This window comes from Athene noctua, chromosome 3, assembly GCF_965140245.1.
Source record: "Athene noctua chromosome 3, bAthNoc1.hap1.1, whole genome shotgun sequence".
NCBI classification, from domain to species: Eukaryota; Metazoa; Chordata; class Aves; order Strigiformes; family Strigidae; genus Athene; species Athene noctua.
The window spans coordinates 11,137,837-11,156,403 of NC_134039.1; the positions used below are offsets into that span (position 1 = coordinate 11,137,837).

Consider the following 18,567-nt stretch of genomic DNA (forward strand, 5'->3'; position numbering starts at 1 on the left):
AACAAAATTTGTTTGTTCTGTCTTTATCTTCTCCGGCCAGGGAGGAGGCAAGAGCAATATGCCACTGGGGTTTGTGACCCCGGCAGGACCAGCTAAAGGGCGCGTCAGAGATGGCTCCATCTGCAAAGGGAGGACAGAGGGTGGGTGATCTTCTCTGTGAGCCGGCAGGATGACTTCAGCGGGGCTCCAGCACACTGTAGCTGGAACACGTTGGTGGATATCAAGGGATGCCATGCTCTGGCAGGACCAGAGCTGAATCCCCCCTGAACTTGCCCTGCCAGATGTGAGAAAGATGTGACTCAGTTTTTTTGGAGTCCACTGGAGATAAATTAATGACAGAAACAAGTTCCAACAGAGGAATTTAGCCTGGGGGGCAGCACTCAGCTCAGTCAGATCCCGTGGGCAGCAAAAGCTCAGAAGCAGTCAACAAACTTTGACTCTGGATCAGGCTAGGGTTTGGGGGAAGAGCCCCTTTGGTTCCCTGGGGGCACAGTCAATGCAGAGAGGGCCCCAGTGAGGTAAGAAAGGGTGGGGAGGAAGGGAACTGTGCAGGGCAACCCAGACTGGGAGATGTAAATGGGGTTCAGGCTAATTGCCTTCCCACAAAGGAGCCCATCTCCAGAGTTGAACGGCTTGCAGAGACCTTCAAACAGAGCAGGAGGGCTGCGCTTTGAAGTTACTCAGAGGAGGAGGGTTATCTTGTACTCTTGTGCATATCCTACGCAGGCGGTTTCCCTTGATGTGTCTGGCATGGCCAACATAAATGTTCCTACACCAAACACAGTAGCAACCAGCTTACTTCACTGCTGTCTGGCAGCTCTGATCTCACCACCCACATAGACGCACTGCATCTCCACTCCCATCACATCCCCTGGCCATTGCTCTGGGAGAAGCACGCACATCCTCAGGCAGCTTCCACTCAACACCTGGCAACTGCAATCCACTCCCTTGTCTCCCAATGAAGGCTGACATGGTGGGGATATCAGGCCAAAAGGAAGAGGCCAGCAAGGAGAAAGAGAAACATGGCATAGAGTCACTGAGCAGGCAAGGAAGCCTGGAAACCAATAGCGAGGATAGCAGAGCCACTGTCATCCTGACCCTCACCCTCTGCAACGTGAGGAAGATTGAACTCTCTAAGGCAGTCAGAGTCTTTGAGGTACAGACCTCACTATTCCCTTCCTCCACTGAGCCCTCTCGTCTGTACCTATTGCCTCCATCTCTCACGCTCTGTATCTCACGCTCTCTCACCCTTCTCCTGCTCCCTGCCTGACTTACACCTCCACCTGCCTTCCTCCTTTCTCACTGTCCCTGTTTTGCTACAGCTGCTCAGAGAGCTTGGCTGGCCTCTCCAGGTGAAGAAGGAGAGTGCTCTGGAGGGAGGGAGCAGCTGGACACAGGCATTTAGAAGAATCATCATTTTATGTAAAGGCTGTTTAGAGCAGATACTAATCTATTATTTCTTTCTAGCAGTTGTGATACCAGCCACGACTAAATAACAGGCCAGCATTTCAAGCACTCAGGTTGTGGGTGTGTTAGAAGCCAATGAATTTTCTCTGCATATTAGGCAGGAGATACAAGAGCTGTAAATCGTACAGGCATTATATAGTCTGGGCACTTGAAGTATCCCTACCAGGTGCTCACTCTCATCTGGAAAATGAATAACTCAAAAGAAAAGTGTTGTATTTGTTACTTATTTTTAATTGTTAGCAATTATTTAATGATTATGGTGTTATTATGTATCAATAGATCTGCTTTCATTCTGCCAGGGTTTTAAGAGTTACCAAGGCACTAATTTGTTCTTTCTGAACAGATGAAATGCTACTGTTGACAGTATCTCATCTTTCATCTCCATCTATCTCTACCTAATTCTACAGTGTTTCATCTTCATCTCTGCCTATATTTTAGCTCTTTCTAAACTGGGCATTATTAGGCTTCATTGCTTAACATGTACTTCACGTTAATACCTCTTCTAGTTCCCTTTTAAAGACATTGTAGAAGTGTATCTAGACTTACCTGGATTTTCAGTCTTTGGAGAAATTTCATCATATGAACATCTGGCTCTTGCAGACACTTGAAATTCAGATCCATCACTTTGAAACCAGACAAGCCAAAAAGCCCAAGAACTCTGCTGATGATCTTGACATTTTTGTTGAATGTGAAGTTCACAGTGCTGATGTTAGTGTCCTTATCACCTCCTTAAAGAGAGCAGCAGAGGATGTGAAAACTAGCAGAGAATACAAAGGTAAGAAACATGCACCTGTTAGTGCTGTTCTGTTTCTTTTGGAGTAACTTTTTTAGTTTAGCTTCATAATAGTATTTTAATTTGACTGGAAAGTAGGTGTGCATTCATTTTTTTCACTGCATGATGGTTTTCCCTGAACCAAGATCATTCCCATTGGTGTGGAAAGAGACACCTCATCATAAAACAGAGGTAAGAAAAAGCATTTCAGCAAAAAGGGAGATGAGAAGGATAGATCAGCAAAACAAGAAGCTGAGGAGAAACTGGAAACTCCTAAATGACAGGAAGATTGTGTGCTGAGACCTGTGCAGAGAACTGACTGCTCTGAGGTTGAACACATACACTTGATGGGAACATAATGCTATAGCAGAGAGTCTGAATGTTTCATTTGTTTGTGGTGTATTGCATTGGTTTTGTTAAAAGAAGCAGTAGCTGTCTGTTTATGATGTCTTGGCTACTGTCATCTGGGTCCAGTAGGACTCTCTGGAGGTATATTGCTCCTTCACTGAAAAAGGCTAAATACAACAAGCTGTAAGAAGTTTTCAGAGTGCAAGAGGGAGAGAGGGTCAGCAGAACATCTTCAGGTACTGGGCAGGTTGAGAGAACCAGGGGATGACTTTCCTGTAGAGAACAGAACCTCTGCCAACTCTGGAGTAACGAGCATCAGACATTTTCCCAGGCACCTGAAAAGCTTGTCTGGAGGTTGTGCAGCTTCAAAGGTTGCACTTTAGGAACAGTATTTCACCTGGCAAAGCACTGCAAGTGGCTACTCCACTGCCTGTGCTGTATTTGAGTCACCATCCCTACCAGACATCAGGATGAAAAGTGAGTTTGCCAGAGGTAGACCGGTATTTTTCCAGTTTGCAGGTAGAGGATTAGTGAGTACAACAACCTGCAACACCTTTAATACAATCCTGAGGATGCCAGATTTACCCCAGATAAATGAGAAGGCTGAGGGTCCAGCTCATAGGTTGCATTCTCTGAATATAGAATTGCCAGGAGGTTTCCCACCCTTGATGAGGCCAGGCAGAAATCCTCAGGACCCTTTTAGATAATACAGTTCTGCCTGGACACCTTTGGGTGTTGCTTAAAATTCACCTTGAGGGTTGTGACGAGAAACAGTCCATGTCAAGCTGTTCTCAGGGACTTTGGAGATATCAAAAGGGTATCACTGTCATCAGGGAAACTGGAGAGCCAAAGAAGGTTTTGGAGCTGAGAAGCATTTATTTAGGATTTCCTCGGGAGTTGAGAGGTTTGTGCTCAGAAATAGCAGTTACTTTCAGGTATGCTGGGACTGGGATCTACACTAAAATCAAAGGACTGTTAGAAGAGGATATGCTTATCGTTAAAGCAGAGGAATATTAGGGACATAATTTTCTTAATATTTTCCTTTTTCTAATGGTTTTGAACAGCAATCATAAAAATCATCAGGCTGATTTTGGATGTAATGATGCCAGAATTAATATACTTGGCATGTAAACGGTCAGAGTCTGTTTCTAAGTTAGCTCAGATGTATGCAGAGCACCTCTCAGTTTGTAAATAATCTTTTCTGAGTGTTTCAGGCTCCAGAATTCAGTACTGTCCTAAGCAGTTAATTTGATTTCAAGATGAAAGGGTCAGACAGTTGGTATCTGTGGCCCACAGACACTTTAGGTGTGGGCACCAGCAGGAATGGGGGATTTGGAAGTTTTGACTTTAAAGCTCTTCGTGGTTTTGGTCCTGTTGAGGTGAATTCAGGGGTGCTAAAGTGTCAGAGGACTTTCAGCTCATCTAGCCCCTAGGTCTAAGATTGGCTAGTGGCCCATTTTCCTGGTATATCTTATTGAAAGTGGCAGTGCCTCTTATTGAAAGAGGCTAGCTGCAGCTTCACTTTCTAGTGGGATCTGCAGATGCCTGTGAGAGCATATTGGTAATTAGGAGATATCTAAGTTGTATAAACACGCTTCACGCTTACTTGTCAGCAATTATTTTTCTGAGAAGATGTAAATATGTATGTTCTGGCTATCCCCAGCACCTGAGGCTCCAGCTCCTGGATTGATCTATATTTTTCCCCACACAGACTTTTTATTCTTTCGTTCGGAGTTTTCAGGTGAGCCAGACGGGTCTTCCCAGGCAGTTTGCTGAAGGGCAGTGATAATACAATGCCCTGCCCGTAGTGGCTTTAACCCAAATTAATTTGGCATTCCGTTGAGAAAAGCAGTGGTTATCTCTGCTTCCATGAAGCAGAGACGTATGTAGCCAAACTGGCATCTTCCAGCACTATCCCTGTTTTATTGGCAACATCTATTTCTGTAACCAGTCCCATGGTTCTGCCATGGTCCTTCCTCCTGTTTCCTTTAGCCTGTCTGCTCTGTCCCAGGACTCAGTAAAGGGATAGGCAAAATGTGTATGGGGACATTCGCTGGAGGACTCATGACCAAGTACAGGTTTTGAGGAGATATGGCCATAGATGGCAGGACAGGCATCTTGCATGCAGAACCATCGGTATAGCCAAAGACAAAGGCACAGCAAAAAAATTGTGGAGTGAGATAAGACATTTGTCAGACTGGTATTTCTTCCTTCTTACCTCAGAATTAGCCATAACTGCATGAAAGAACCGGAATTTCCCAGCATCAGTGTGTTATTTGTAGCCCTATACTTTTGTGAACTCTCTGTGCCTGGATATAATATAGGGTTAAAGCTAAATTTGCCATTCAGTACAGAGATCTCTTGTCAAGTATGACATTAAGGTGATGACAAATAGACCTTTTCTGATCTGTAACACACTAAGTCTGATCACAGCACCAGTCTGACCTCAAGAAAGCAATATGAACTTTGTATTTTTTGAGTATTCTTTTAAATAATTTGTTATAAATACTGGCACTTAAATTATAATGAGCACACTTTACTTTTATTTTAGTCACTAGAAAAGGTCCCCACTTCAGGGGAAGGAAACTGGAAATTCAGCTAATGCTAGAATAACGTTGCTGAAAAAAATAGAAAAATGAGTCAGAACGAAAAAACTTACAATCAAGATACTTCTTGGCCTGTTTTGTTTCTAGAAATTTCATGTTTTCCTTTTAAAATGTTTTTACTTCTAAAGGTATTGAAATTTACACTACTTTTTAGAAAATATTTTCTTAAATCCAAAATGTAGAAATAAATTTGTTGTGCTATGTCCAACAGAACATCTCATTTAGCCAAAAAGGAAATGATTTTGCCTTTAAAAATTGTTTCTACTAATTAAAACTGAGAGATTATCATTGCAAGTTAATTTCAGATAATTTTTCATCCAGCCTGCCAGTTTGGTTGGCAAATGAATTAAACTACTGACATATGGTGACATGTAGATATGAATATTCTTAGATATTGATGAAAAGAAAGCTTGTAACCTTTAGCACAACCTTTAATTTTTGTCTTTTAAAAATTATTTGATCCTATCTCATTTAACTCTTGCTGCTTTCTCTCCAGTGCCCTGGTTCCCCAGAAAAATCGAAGATCTGGACAAGTGTCACCATCTGATCACTAAGTATGACCCCAGTTTGGACCATGGTCACCCTGTAAGTTTGACATCACTGTTATTTCATTTTAAAAAAAGAAACTCTCTGTAGGGAAACTTCTGTAAGGAAAATTTCAGGAGTAAAGAAATACTCATGAAAGGACAGAGAAAATGAAGGATCAGATAAAGGCTGATCTTCACTGGAATTAGGGAGTATAGAATGAATAACTTAATAATGAGAAAAACTTATGGGTCTTGATCCATCAAGGTATGTATGATTAACATAAGGCACATGCTGAAGCAATTTCTATACAACATATCCTTTAGCATGAGTTTCCATTTAATTGTTTAGTTTAAAAAGATCTCTTGTTTATTATTTCACCCCTGATATATTTGAAGTATTTCCACTTTTTACTAGCTGGTCCACATAACAATCAAGTTCCTCAGATTTCTGCTTTTTGTGTTTTCTATGTTTTGACCTTTCAGATATTCCATACACACATTTAAAAATTTACATATACCTCATTCAAGTGCAGATGTAAAGAGGATGGTAATGAGGACAAGCGGAAAAGAACTAGTGACTAATAAATGCCAGATCCTCAGATCCCACAGAGGGGTGTATTATGCTTAAACTTGCAAAGGTTGTCTATAGAGAAAATAAGATAAATACATGGCAGCACTGATTAATGAATATAATACCTGAACTGAGATTTAAATGTGTCTGAAGAAGCTCAAAAGGTCTAGTGATTTCAGTTGAAGTAAGTATCTAAAGTTTAATTAGGAAGCAAATTAGAAAGATTATAATCCTACTTTACATCTGACTTTTCACAAGGTCTTTGGAGCCAGGATTTTGACAGTATTTATTGATATTACTCTGCAAAATATTGTTAGAATGTTTGTGATGGGCTTTTCCTTGGATTCAGGCAGTATGTCTTGGTTATGAGTGGGCTGCAAGAAGGGCTTTACTCGTAACAGTTTTGTGTGTGCACTCTTAGCCTTGCCATAAGCAGAAACTCTAATAGAAGGAAGAGGAAAAATGCACTGTAGAGTCCTTCTACAAAGTAAGGCAAAGTACTTGGAACAACAAACACTTGTTGCTCATCAAAGTTTTCCAGCTTTAGTGTGATGAAGCATGAGTTAGGTACAGACGAATAAGGGACTCCAAAGGGCCATTTGCTGATCAACAAGGCAGGTCACAGAATTATGTTCTGCCAAACATCACAAAGAAGCAATGCATGAAAAGGGAAAAAAGTACAGACTTTGCACTGGAAAATGTAAGGACAAGATTTTGTCATTCCCTTTTCTAAATGTCTGAATTATATTTAAACCCTTTTATTAACCCATACGATGTTAATGTTATTAGCTATGTGCAGTTCTAAGAATCACTTATTAAACTATAATGCTCTAGGGAGAGCTTCATATCCTCCTTAACCAGGGCATCTTTCATTCTTCCTCACATTTTTGTGATAGAAACAACACAAGTATTTGTAATTTTTCTGAGCTAGCTCTGAGGCTGTTTCTCAAGAGATATATGAATTCACATTGGGAATTTTCTGAATTGGACTAAGTTCCCCTCCTACTTTGCCAAATAGGAGGTATGAGCACTGAAGAGAATGAGAGAAAGCACCAAAGGTTCAGAGTTACCAAAGTACTGAGTAGGGATAAATCTACACTGCAGAATTAAGTGCAATGCATAAATATTTAAACTAGCTTGAAACAAGTTAGCTCAAACACTGAAAATCATTGTCTGTGGTAGGAGAGAGCACAGTGTGGGTTCATTTATGGTGTTGCTAAGCATGGCTCAAAAATGGACAGGTTGAAGCAAAGTACCAAATACATTTATGGTGGCTCAGCAGAGATTCTGCATATACATTTAGTACCAAATAGGTAATTTGAACTGTCCATCTCAACAGCTTCACTTTTCCATCTCAACAGCTTCACTTTGTTCTTTATTGTCTCTTTAATGGCCAGAAAAGCAAACCAATGACACTGTGACACCAGTCTCTGGGGCACCCTGACACTGGCTGTAGTGGTCTCCCAGGGAGGCTCCTGCTGCCCAGAGTGAGGGCACAGAGCCCTGGGAACATCAGGGACAAAGCTGAGAAGTCACAGCATCAACACTAGCCTGGCCTCGTGGCTTTTCCACGTGTTTTGCGTGGACTTGTTAGAGCTACTGACAAGCAAGGGTGGCATCTGAATGAACATATTATCCATAACACATGACGAAAACAAACATGCTCTTGGGATCCAGTTCTTTCTTCAAATTCACGCACACAATACTCATTAAGTGCAGTATTACTGGTATTATTGCTACACTGAAAATTATGTGAATAAACCTAAGGGAGAAATTTGGCTTGTAGTATGCAAAGTTGTTCCAGTAAACTCAGAATATTTTAGAATAATAAATATTTGTACAGTGATGCTGATCAACTCTGCTTTATGAGTTATATTAGTAACACAGTGCCAGATTTCAGATTTTATTCCTATTATGAATTATGTAAAATTCAAATGAATTTGATTCCACATCTCTATTCATGCTTAATAGCTGGAGAAGCCTGCTTGAATCTCAGCTTCTAGTAAACATTGAGGGGGCAAAAAGAAAACTCTGATATTTAATAAGTAAACTGCCCCTTTAAACAGATACCACTGCGTCTGTCTTTATCGTAACATGGTAATAAATGGGCAACAGGGGTTTGAGTTGAAAACTTGTACTTTCTACAGATTCAGTGGTGGCTCTAACGATTTCTAGCCAGTGAGGACTCTTTCTTCACCCAAAGTGCAGGATATTGTGCAGGCACAATTTACTTTTTCTGGCTGGGTGGTACTAGGCTTGGTACCATCATGTCCATCACAGCCCTATGTTACAACCTTCATGCTTAGAGCAGAAAAGAAACAATTTAGAGATTCAGCTCTTCCCCAGCAGAAGTAACACTGCAATTTCAATTCAATTTTTAATGTGATTTGCATTTAAATTTGTCTGTAACTATAATGGTCTGCGATGTCATGTTTATGAACAACTCCAAAACCTTCCCACCAAGCCATGTTACTTTCCTTTCTGGTCACAGGCACCAAATTTTCATCAAAATGTCACAGATGTAACTGATTGCAGACTTTGGCTTACCCCATTTGTAAGGCTCAGGATTCATAGCCTCAGAGAAAACCACCTATTTGAGGCCTAGGTTTACTCAACGCTTCTGTTAGCAAATTTATTTATGCCCACAAATCTCTCTTAATGTAAAACATTTTTTGAATTGTTTTCTAACTCAGGGATACGGTGACCCGGAGTATAAGAAAAGGAGGGCATTCTTTGCTGACCTTGCCTTTAATTACAGAGCGTAAGTACAAGGCTGCTGAAGAGAGATTTCAGCAGTCTACATGCACTTTCAGACATCTTCCTGTGCAAGAAATACCAGACTTAGTCTTGTCAATGTATCAGTGGAGCTAGCTTTTAGAAAACAGAATTCAATCACTCCATACAAAATAGACTTCTCCCACAATACAGCAAATACACCTTAAGATAAAATCTTAGGATTGCATTCGCATCTCCTTCAGTGCTATATTTTGTCTTAGCAGAGGCGATTTCTCAATATGACTCTTTCATTTCAATTTTGCAGTTCCTTTTAGGACTAGCTCCTGAACTGAGGCTAACCTTTTTAAAAGAACTATAAGGAACAGTGTTTTAGGAGCATATTTTTGACAAAGAAAGGCAATTTACTCTTTTTGTTATTTGCATGTCAAAATGTCTCTAGCCATGTACATTAACTACCCAAAAAACCTCCTAAGTCTTGTATAGGTGATTGAAAATATTTCTGCCTTTATGTGTAAAACCTCACCAGAATCACACTGCTGTCTAACAGAGCTGATCAGATGAGGATTATCAGCCTCATGGTGTCCAAGAACTGATGAAAACTCCCAAGTCGTGAGAGACTTCTATTTGAGTACAGTTCTCTCAATGCCACCATATATCACAGCTAGCGCAGTAAAAAACAGCACAAAGACACACACTGAACTGACTCAGAGCAACTGAAGAAGCAACAGTGAGGAAGAGGAGAGAAAACCGCCCGTCAGAGAAGTTAGTGATAACCACAGTGTAAGCCTGGGCAGCTCTCTGCTGATGAGTTTGTGAATGCTTCTTTGCAACGATACTGTGCTGATCACATCCTCCAGGCACACACTGCATTTTCGTTGCTAAATCACCTTCAGCAGAGGTAAGGGTAAGCCTGAAGGCCTCTTTTTTCTTCTGTGAAGCAGAACATAGCTCCCTTTATTACCATATTCCTCTGGTTCCTCCCCACGCTGGAACAGAGGCGAAAATGCACACATTAGAGCCTACCAAGACAAGTAAGTTGTTAATTATGTACTATTTTGCTGTTTTGAGCTTAATTACAGCAAATATTCATGGTGCAGCCATAAATAATGCTTGGAAACTGAATGTGAAACCTGCTTTAGACACGTGCATTATTTCCTGTCTTCATTACAGAGGAGACCCTTTGCCTCGCATTGAGTACACAGCACAGGAGACTGCAACTTGGTGAGTTTGTTACTTACACTCCAACTTCTGGACCATTCCACAGCAGTGCTGGTGAAGATTGGCAATGTTATAACATTTAAAAACCACATCTATTCATCTTAGATTTTACTCCTTGGTTAAGTATTACCTTTTGGTCATTTGTTTTGCAGAAAGCCATTCTCAGGACTGGTCTTAACTATTCACTTTCTATAGCAAAATGCATTTTCCTGATCATCCCCCCTGTCTGCCAATCCCATCAAGATATCAGAAGCCAGAAAACACCTGTAGCCTATAGTATAACTTCTTCTAATTGACTTCTAATTAACCATAACTAAGGTGGTGACAGAAATATCAGCTTTCTAAAGCTGTCACCAGGAGGAAATGCCCCCACACAGGATGGAAGTTCATTCATAGGATGTGGCTGATCCAGTGTTCATAGGAAAAAACCAGCCTTGCTTATTCTCCTGCAAGTATTCATTGCTGTTAACATGAATAGGTGTCATTCTCTCAAAAGGAAGGTAAAAGAAATTTTGGAGTGCTCTTCCAGAATACATTATTTGCTCTGTAAAAAGGCCTGTGATGTCATATGAAATGATAGCAAGCTACTTTTACATGGGTGCAGCATTTCTGCAGAGGGGCTTTGTTTCTCCTGAAAATTTGCCACTCAAAGAAACCTAAACCCTAAACAAATAAACAAAATTAATTCAATTCGAAGCATGTTTGCAGACTTTTTGTGAAGTATGTGGCAGATTTGAAAGAAAGCAGAGTTCTTATTTCATATACCTCTGTTTCCACTTTCTCCCACTAACTTTAGCAAATCTCAGTAAGCAGCAATAATTACACATTTGTATAACACAAACATAAATATGTTCAAACGTCCCAACTAAAAGCAGAGTTCCAGGATTGTGCAAGGTGCCACATGTGCACATAATGAGAGTCTTTGTTTAGAAAAGTTTATGATTTAAATGGAAAGACAGCCTAAAGGTGGGAAAAATGAAGAATGATGACCACATTTTATATCTATGGAACTGAAAAAACTAGAGTTAAACTGTGATTTGCCCAAAGTTATACACAAAATTTATGTCGATGCCAGGAATTAAATGCATACACTAGATGTCTTATGCCAGAACCTCAACCACAGGGCCATCTCATCTTTTTCAGTGATTATTTTATTTTGAATAATACCTACTGTGTCATAGAAAGCTTGCGGGGTGTTACCCACAGTCACATAGAAATCTTGCATCCAACTCATCCAGGCGGTCACATTTTTATTAAGCTCCAATAGGTTTTTATAGCATCTTTCAATTGTCAAAGATTGATGTTCAGTGTCATGCTCATGACTGCTACCACCAGCCAACAAACTTGGCATGGGATGGTGTGTGGGAATATCATATTGAAGAAAATTTAATTTTGTGTTCTTTCCTGTTTTCCTCTTTTGCTGCCAACCTCCGTCATTCCAGCCCTTCTCCACCTAGAATTAGTCCCACTGTGGTAATGGAGTAGACCTTTAAAGGAGTATCTGCCCATTTCCCCAAAGAACCAGGCCCAGCAACCAAGGTTGTCTTGTTATGTAAAGCTGTTTCCAAAATTAGATCCCCCAATTGTTGTCACAGCTCCCTGGGGCTGTGCCCTGAGGTCAGCTGCATTACAGCACAACTTAATTGAGCACTGTGCAACTGAACGGGAAGTTTGTAGCACAGACTAAATTCCCTTGCTATTCACTCTGAAGAGTTGTTGGATGCCTTCAGTTTGTAGCAACATGGTTATAAAAATGAAAACTAAGCAAATGAAGAAATCTGACTTTCAGAAAACAGAGGGTACTGATGATCTGAGTTTCTGATTTCAAGCAAGCTTCTTGGAACACCCTGAAACTAAATAGTCATAAGACATCTTATGGATAAAAGCTATATAAGAAAAAAGGAGAATCTAGGACAAAATTATGGGGATGCACCTGTCACATCTTCATAGGAAAGGTGAAGAGTGCCATTTTTTTTTCTGAAAGAATAAGGACATGTACGTAAAATATGCTCCTTGCCTTTAAAGTCCTTCAAGTGGCTTGCTCCATCCTTCATTACGAAGCTCCTTTCTAGAGTATTTAATAGACTGTGCTTTCAGCAGTTTCTTCTTCCATCTCTGGATTGGAATAACATCAAGTAGCAGTTTAATGGTCCTTTGCATGATAGCACCTCCATACAGTGAGGCATTACACCTATCTGAGACAGTACATTAGGGCAAATTATATTGCTGTCTGAAAATATCTGCTACTCTATTGACTTTGGAGTGAACTTAGATGATTTCCTTAGAGGTACTTAGAGAGGAGGGACACAGCTTTGGGTAATTCATCACTATTCTCTGGAGGGACACGGCTTTGGATAATTCATCACTGTTCTCCGAGACTGCCTACATTTCTGTGGAAGTCAATGTTTGGACACACAGTAGAATGATACATTTATGAAAAAGACCATATGTGCAGAAGTGTGAACAAGACTGATCTCTCTAGTCTCCAGCCTGGGGATGAACTGTGTACTGGTTCAGATCCTATGCAATCCCACTGAAGTCAGTAGTATTCTATGGGGAAATAAGTCGGGGCAACACTGGAACTCTAGTCCTCCTCATTTTTTCCTAATTCTTCTATGGAAATGGCCCAGTCTCCTGTGGTTTTTGCAATAGTGACAGCAGCCACTGTTTCCCTCTGTTCTTTTATTTTTTTTTCCTCCTACGGTTTTTATCCCTCCCCCCCATTCTGGTTCATTACTCCCACATCGTGTAAGACATTTGTACAAATGAAGAGAGCCATTACCAGGGACTGGCTATCACCTCCATAGCAACAATAGCATCACAAAAAAAATACAATGCAAAACCAACAAAAGGTCATTTTCCACAGCCAGCATTTCCAAGAATGATCTCAATTTTCATAAAACAATGTTTATAAAATTGTTAACACCCTAGGGCCATGTCTGAACAAAAATAACCATTTCTATAAGGTTCTTTGCCATCTTATTACTACTTTTATATTTTGCAACAACTAAATATATTCCAAACCACAGCTCTAAATCTGAGCACCATCAGCTTTAGGAGAAGCTTGAAGACTGTGTCCAAACCTGGTTATATATATTTTTCTTCAGCTGGTCTCTTTTTGTATAATGGGCTAAATGCTTCAGGAAGTTGGCATGTCTTTCAAATACATAGCCCATGCCAGGCATTTTGAACTGCAAAAATGTGAACCTCTTTGGCTGCCCAGATGTTACTCCTCAGTATCAGAAAATATGCTTTTTTAGGGGGAGGTTTATAAGAGTCAAATATAGGCTAGGCTTTAGCGTGGAGATGGAGGGACTGGTGTTTCAGGTTGCACCCCAGTGTAGAGAGGGAGGGAATACCTGACTTATTCTATCCCTACACCACACAATATAAAGAGGGCCACAGCCTCAGCTTTCTCCCTGGGACTTCCAGCACACTTATACCTAATCAGGAAACTTCTGAATCAGGATTAGAGTCTTGTTACATTAAAGGAGAGTGTAGGAAGGGAAAAACAGACTTGCTGAACAGAACCCATCTTCTGAAGGAAAAGTGAAACAAAAACCCCTTATGCTTTGCTACATCCACCCAAACATCAGCTTTCATGCACCAGCTGTCCTCAGCTGAGATTTTTAGACCTTTGCCTATGCTGGGGCTTTATGCCTCTCTGTGGATCTGTAGATAGGTCATCTAAGTACTGGTTTATTGAGGTGGGTCACACTATATGTCTTTTGCTTTTCAGGAGAGAAGTCTACAGGAAGCTGAGCAGCCTTTACCCTACTCATGCCTGTATGCAGTACCTGGATGCTTTCCAGCAGCTGGAGAAATACTGCGGCTACCAAGAGGATAACATACCTCAACTTCAGGACGTCTCCAGATTTTTAAAAGGTCAGTCACTATGAACTATGGTTTATTCTAGTGTTTCCTGGATATGTTTGTACATCACATACACATATAAACCATGTGTTAGGACCAAAGTTGGTGAGCAGAGCTGATAAAGAGTTCCCTTGTGCAGGATGAGCTGTAGCACAGGGCATTAATACCAGGAATGTCTAGGGACCAAGCTGTCAGTAAATTTGTGTTTGCTCTGTGAGCAACTGCAGCTGGTGTAGCACTAACCAGCTAATTCCAGTATTAGCAGCTGTACAGCCACAGCAGAACACTGTTCAGCCTGACTTCCACACACAGGTTTTCTATGGGTTTGGCTGTATTTTATGCTGCTATAGCTATGCTGCTAGTAAGACCCAAACACAAGTACAGGTACATACCTCTCAAATCCTAATTTTTTCTGATGCATGAGACAAGATGTCAATATGCCCTAGAGGAAATGATTTCCAGGAGGTCCTGTTAGTCAGTCAACAGCTGCCTTGAAGCAACACTACTTCGTTCTCTGTGGACCCACCTGTCACACTGAACTCTGGTACCTACTGTGTGGCAGATGAGAGCAGAAAGGTTCTGGTGCTACTCTGTTAATACTCTGTGATCTTGAAAGGACACGTAAGATTGCTAGGCTAACCTGCCTGCTGTTAGATGGAGGCTGGCTAGCAAGGGGCAGTAAAGGAAGGGAGCCTGCGTTATTTTTATGAGGCTGCTTGGATTCACAAGGCCAGGTGTTTTGTGTCAACCAGCTGTTTTCCTACCATTTTCAAGAATGAGTGAAGATAGTCTTTAAAGCCTCCTTGCTCCTTCTAAGTCACAAAGAGATGTGCCAGACAGAAGGACATAAAAAGTATGGATTAGCTTTAAGGAAATTAAATTTAAATTCAAAATTTTGGGAAATCAAGTAAGCTGCTCCATGTAACAGTAGGTGATACTAGTAAGCTTGAATAAGCTTTTTCTTGATTAAGAGTTTTCTAAAACATTGCCATTTTTAGGGAAGATTAAGCTGTTTGATGACAAAGTTTTTATTGCACCTTCAGTATAAAGGAATGGAGGGCTGACATATGAAAGGTATCTCTTATGAGTACCTTCACATCCAGCTGCAGGAATTTTTCTGTGCATGCATTATGTATTTTCTCATGTATTTTCCCTTCTATTCAGCTATCCATCTTACTTCCCTCTTATAGTAACTGGACTGATAAATATTTTTCTCATGAAGTAGTTGATCTCATCTTATTTCATTTACACAGTAGCTGACAGCAGGGAGCTCCAGAAATCATGTGATGCTGATTTCATTACTACAGATATTCATATTCTTTAAGTGAATCAGGTGATTTCAAAGTGGGATAATTTAGGATAATGTAAGAATATCCTGTCACAATACTATTTGTATTTCTTATGTTGGTTGATAGGATTTGGTTGCCTGGAGTCTAGGCCTGTTCACTGTTTTGTAGAGGAAATGCTTCCTAACATTGGGTATAAACCTCCTCTGGTGCAGCTTTGAAAAACTGTCCTGGCACAGCTTTGAATATAATAAACTATAGGGACGCAGAGAGAGAGGGATATCCTGGAGAGAAAGTGATCATGTTATAACCAGCCCACACAGCAAGATAAACTTTCACCTTCTCTTTTACTCAGCAGTATCTGTAAACTCAAGCAAGAAATTTCTTTTGACTTCAATACAAGCTGAACTACAAGATCTGTCTAGTGTTACCTGGCCTGTTAGTGAAGCTGGTTTGAACAAAAATGAACTTTACATCATAAGTATTTCATAATTACTTAAAGGGAATTTAAATAATTAACCATGTGACTACTTAACATGGCAAGTGTTTTTCTAAAGGGTTAACTAGATGAACCTAGGCACATCTTTCTTTCTAGGAAAGATGTTTGGATTTAGGCATTCATTGTCCTCCACAGCTGGAAGAAATTACAGCCAGTGAACTCAAGCAAGCTCACACTACAATGCAGAGGCCTGTATACATAAGTTTTTCATCCAAGAATTAAGCCTTACAGATCACTTTAGGTCAACCGCTCAGGACCTTCTCTTCAACTCATTTTGATTTCAGAGATCTCTTGGCAGCAGGTCCAATCAGCCACACCTCCAATTCTCTACTGATTGCTGGTTTTATTGTGCAGTAATGAAATAGAAGTTCAGATTTTGCAGCTATTACCTTCAGCAGATAACTTTTTCCTCTGGCTTTTCAAGGCAACTGGCCAAGTCTGTTCCATCAGCAGACTGTCTGATTCACTGGCCTATATTTAAAAGGGCATCTCAGGGAACATAAGCTGTAATTTTCATTTTCCCTCCTGCTCCTCCAACATGGATGCTAAAGCAATATAAATTTCCCTAGACTTTTTCATAGCCCTTCCAAAACTGAGTTACTTAAGGCTTGGTTCTCGTCTGATACATTTTTCAGCTGGTGCAGTTTTCACTTCACTCAGACTCAGAATTTAGCCCAAAGATGACTTGATTCTGAGATTTTCACACTGCTCTGGATTGGCTTAGTATGGCATCAGCAGCTCCTGGCCAGTGCCTAAGGAGGCATAGCTGATGGTTTCTCTATTCCCCCAAACACCCTGCTTTCTTAACTGGGGAGGGGGGAGAATAGTAAGTCATTCTACAACCACTTCTGATTCCCTAGTTAACTCTGATGCCTTTACTCAGCATATAGACAAAGATAAAGACATAATTTCAATAGATGTTTTTTGCTGTTGTTCAGTTTTGAGGCACTTCTGTACCCATTACCTTTGACTTCAGTGGAGCAATAGAAGATAACCACTGCAAATGCTAATCATCTAGTCCCTCACACTGTCAGGTAGAAGCATTCCTTGCAGTTCACTTTTTCTTTTGTCCTGTATAGCTTCAGATGTTTTGTCACTTCTAATTCTTTCAGTGAAGCTTTTTTTTTTCCTTTTCTTCTCTCTTTTTTTTTTTTTTTTTTAAATGAGAGAAGTGCTAATAGCCAGACAGAGCAAGACAAGAAATGCTGGAAGAAACATTAAAAACCAAACCAAAACAAATCTTGTAAATGGCTTGGTTTCTGGGTGGGATTTTTTGTTTGTTTACATAAAATAAATTATGTTCCAGGCTTCATGACACAATAGAATATGGATAGAGAACGAAGAATAAAGCCCTTTCTGAATTTTTTTAAAATGTACTTCTATGCTTTAAAGAAGATGAAATGTCATTTATGGGAGCTGAGAATACAACACAGATTTTGAATATAGGATTTCAAAAAGATTATCATTGGCTCTCTTTTAAAGCAATGATTTTCAATTTTCTTAGCTTTGCAGACCACCAACATGTTTCCCATGGAAATGTAGATTTTGTATTCTTCTGATTATTTTATTATTGTCTCTCACAGACCTTTTGTAGTAATGGAGGGTGTCCTGGGGTAACACTGATAGCACAAGCTGAAATCACAGTGCAAAAGTATTGCATTCTTCTGTTCTGTTCTGTGGACACATGTAAAGCAAAACACGTATGATCGTATCACTAGGAATCTGTGTAGTCTATTCTAGACAAACAAAATTGTGAAAAATAACAGAGGGGAAAAATAGGTGAGAGCACTGATGGAAACTGATGTTGAGTGGTTAAGGACCAAATTCCAGCACCCTTATCTCTGACGAGGACCTGTTTGTTCTTTCTCCTGTGTGTTCCCATTCTAACAAAGTCCAGGCAGAAAGATAAAATTGATAACAAGTTTTGCCAGCCCTGAACTAGTTTATACATGTGGAGCATGCACTGACAAAGTGAAATTAAGTTGACTGTCATGCTCCAATTCTACCTCTAGGGTATGTTGAACTAGGCCCAGTGAGGAAGAGAAGAATTGCTCAGACTGGAGCATACCCATGGTCCTCGTACTTCTGTTTTCATCAGTGCAAGGTACCAGAGGCTTCAGTGCACAGAATAAGAGAGTCTGCAGGAGGGGGCTGAACAGTAACCCAGCATCAGGGAAGAGCCCGGTGCTCTCAAACAAGGGTAAGGGTGGGGTGTGTCCTCTATCTTACTCTCGTTTTTCTTTTACATATGCTATACAGGAAGCAAGAGAGATAATCCAAAAATTAATAGACTAGCTGGGACTGAAAATGCAACTTCTGGCCCCTGCTTGATCATAATAATCATATGTGACCTCAGACACATCACTGACATGTGGGACATAGTAGATAAATGTGTGTAAATGTGCTGAAAATGTAATCTGGGGTAGGCAGTACTCTCATACCTCCTATCATTGCTGTGTGAATGGAGGATGGATGGCTAGGTGGCTTGATGTTGCAGTAATTGGACCCATAGCAGTACAGGGGAATGTCGATAATGATAAATCAGAATGTTCCTACTATGCTTAGGTAGAGGGAGCTACTGCAACAGAGCACAAACGTCCGCTGAAACTGCTGACCTGAAGTAAGTGTGCCATGTAGTTAACCCTAGAAACACCTAAATTCAGT

General features: G+C 40.5%; 1 protein-coding gene across 1 annotated transcript in view; it reads left to right on the plus strand.

Annotated features, from left to right (window-relative positions):
• The first annotated feature begins 958 nt into the window (after window positions 1-958).
• The window catches only part of LOC141958365 (tyrosine 3-monooxygenase-like), a 30,740-nt gene continuing 13,131 nt past the window's right edge, over window positions 959-18,567 (plus strand). The window contains exons 1-6 of the mRNA XM_074901153.1: window positions 959-1,156; window positions 2,068-2,242; window positions 5,690-5,778; window positions 8,985-9,052; window positions 10,198-10,248; window positions 13,985-14,130. Coding sequence (XP_074757254.1) covers window positions 959-1,156; window positions 2,068-2,242; window positions 5,690-5,778; window positions 8,985-9,052; window positions 10,198-10,248; window positions 13,985-14,130 — 727 coding nt within the window. The remainder of the gene's footprint in view (window positions 1,157-2,067; window positions 2,243-5,689; window positions 5,779-8,984; window positions 9,053-10,197; window positions 10,249-13,984; window positions 14,131-18,567) is intronic.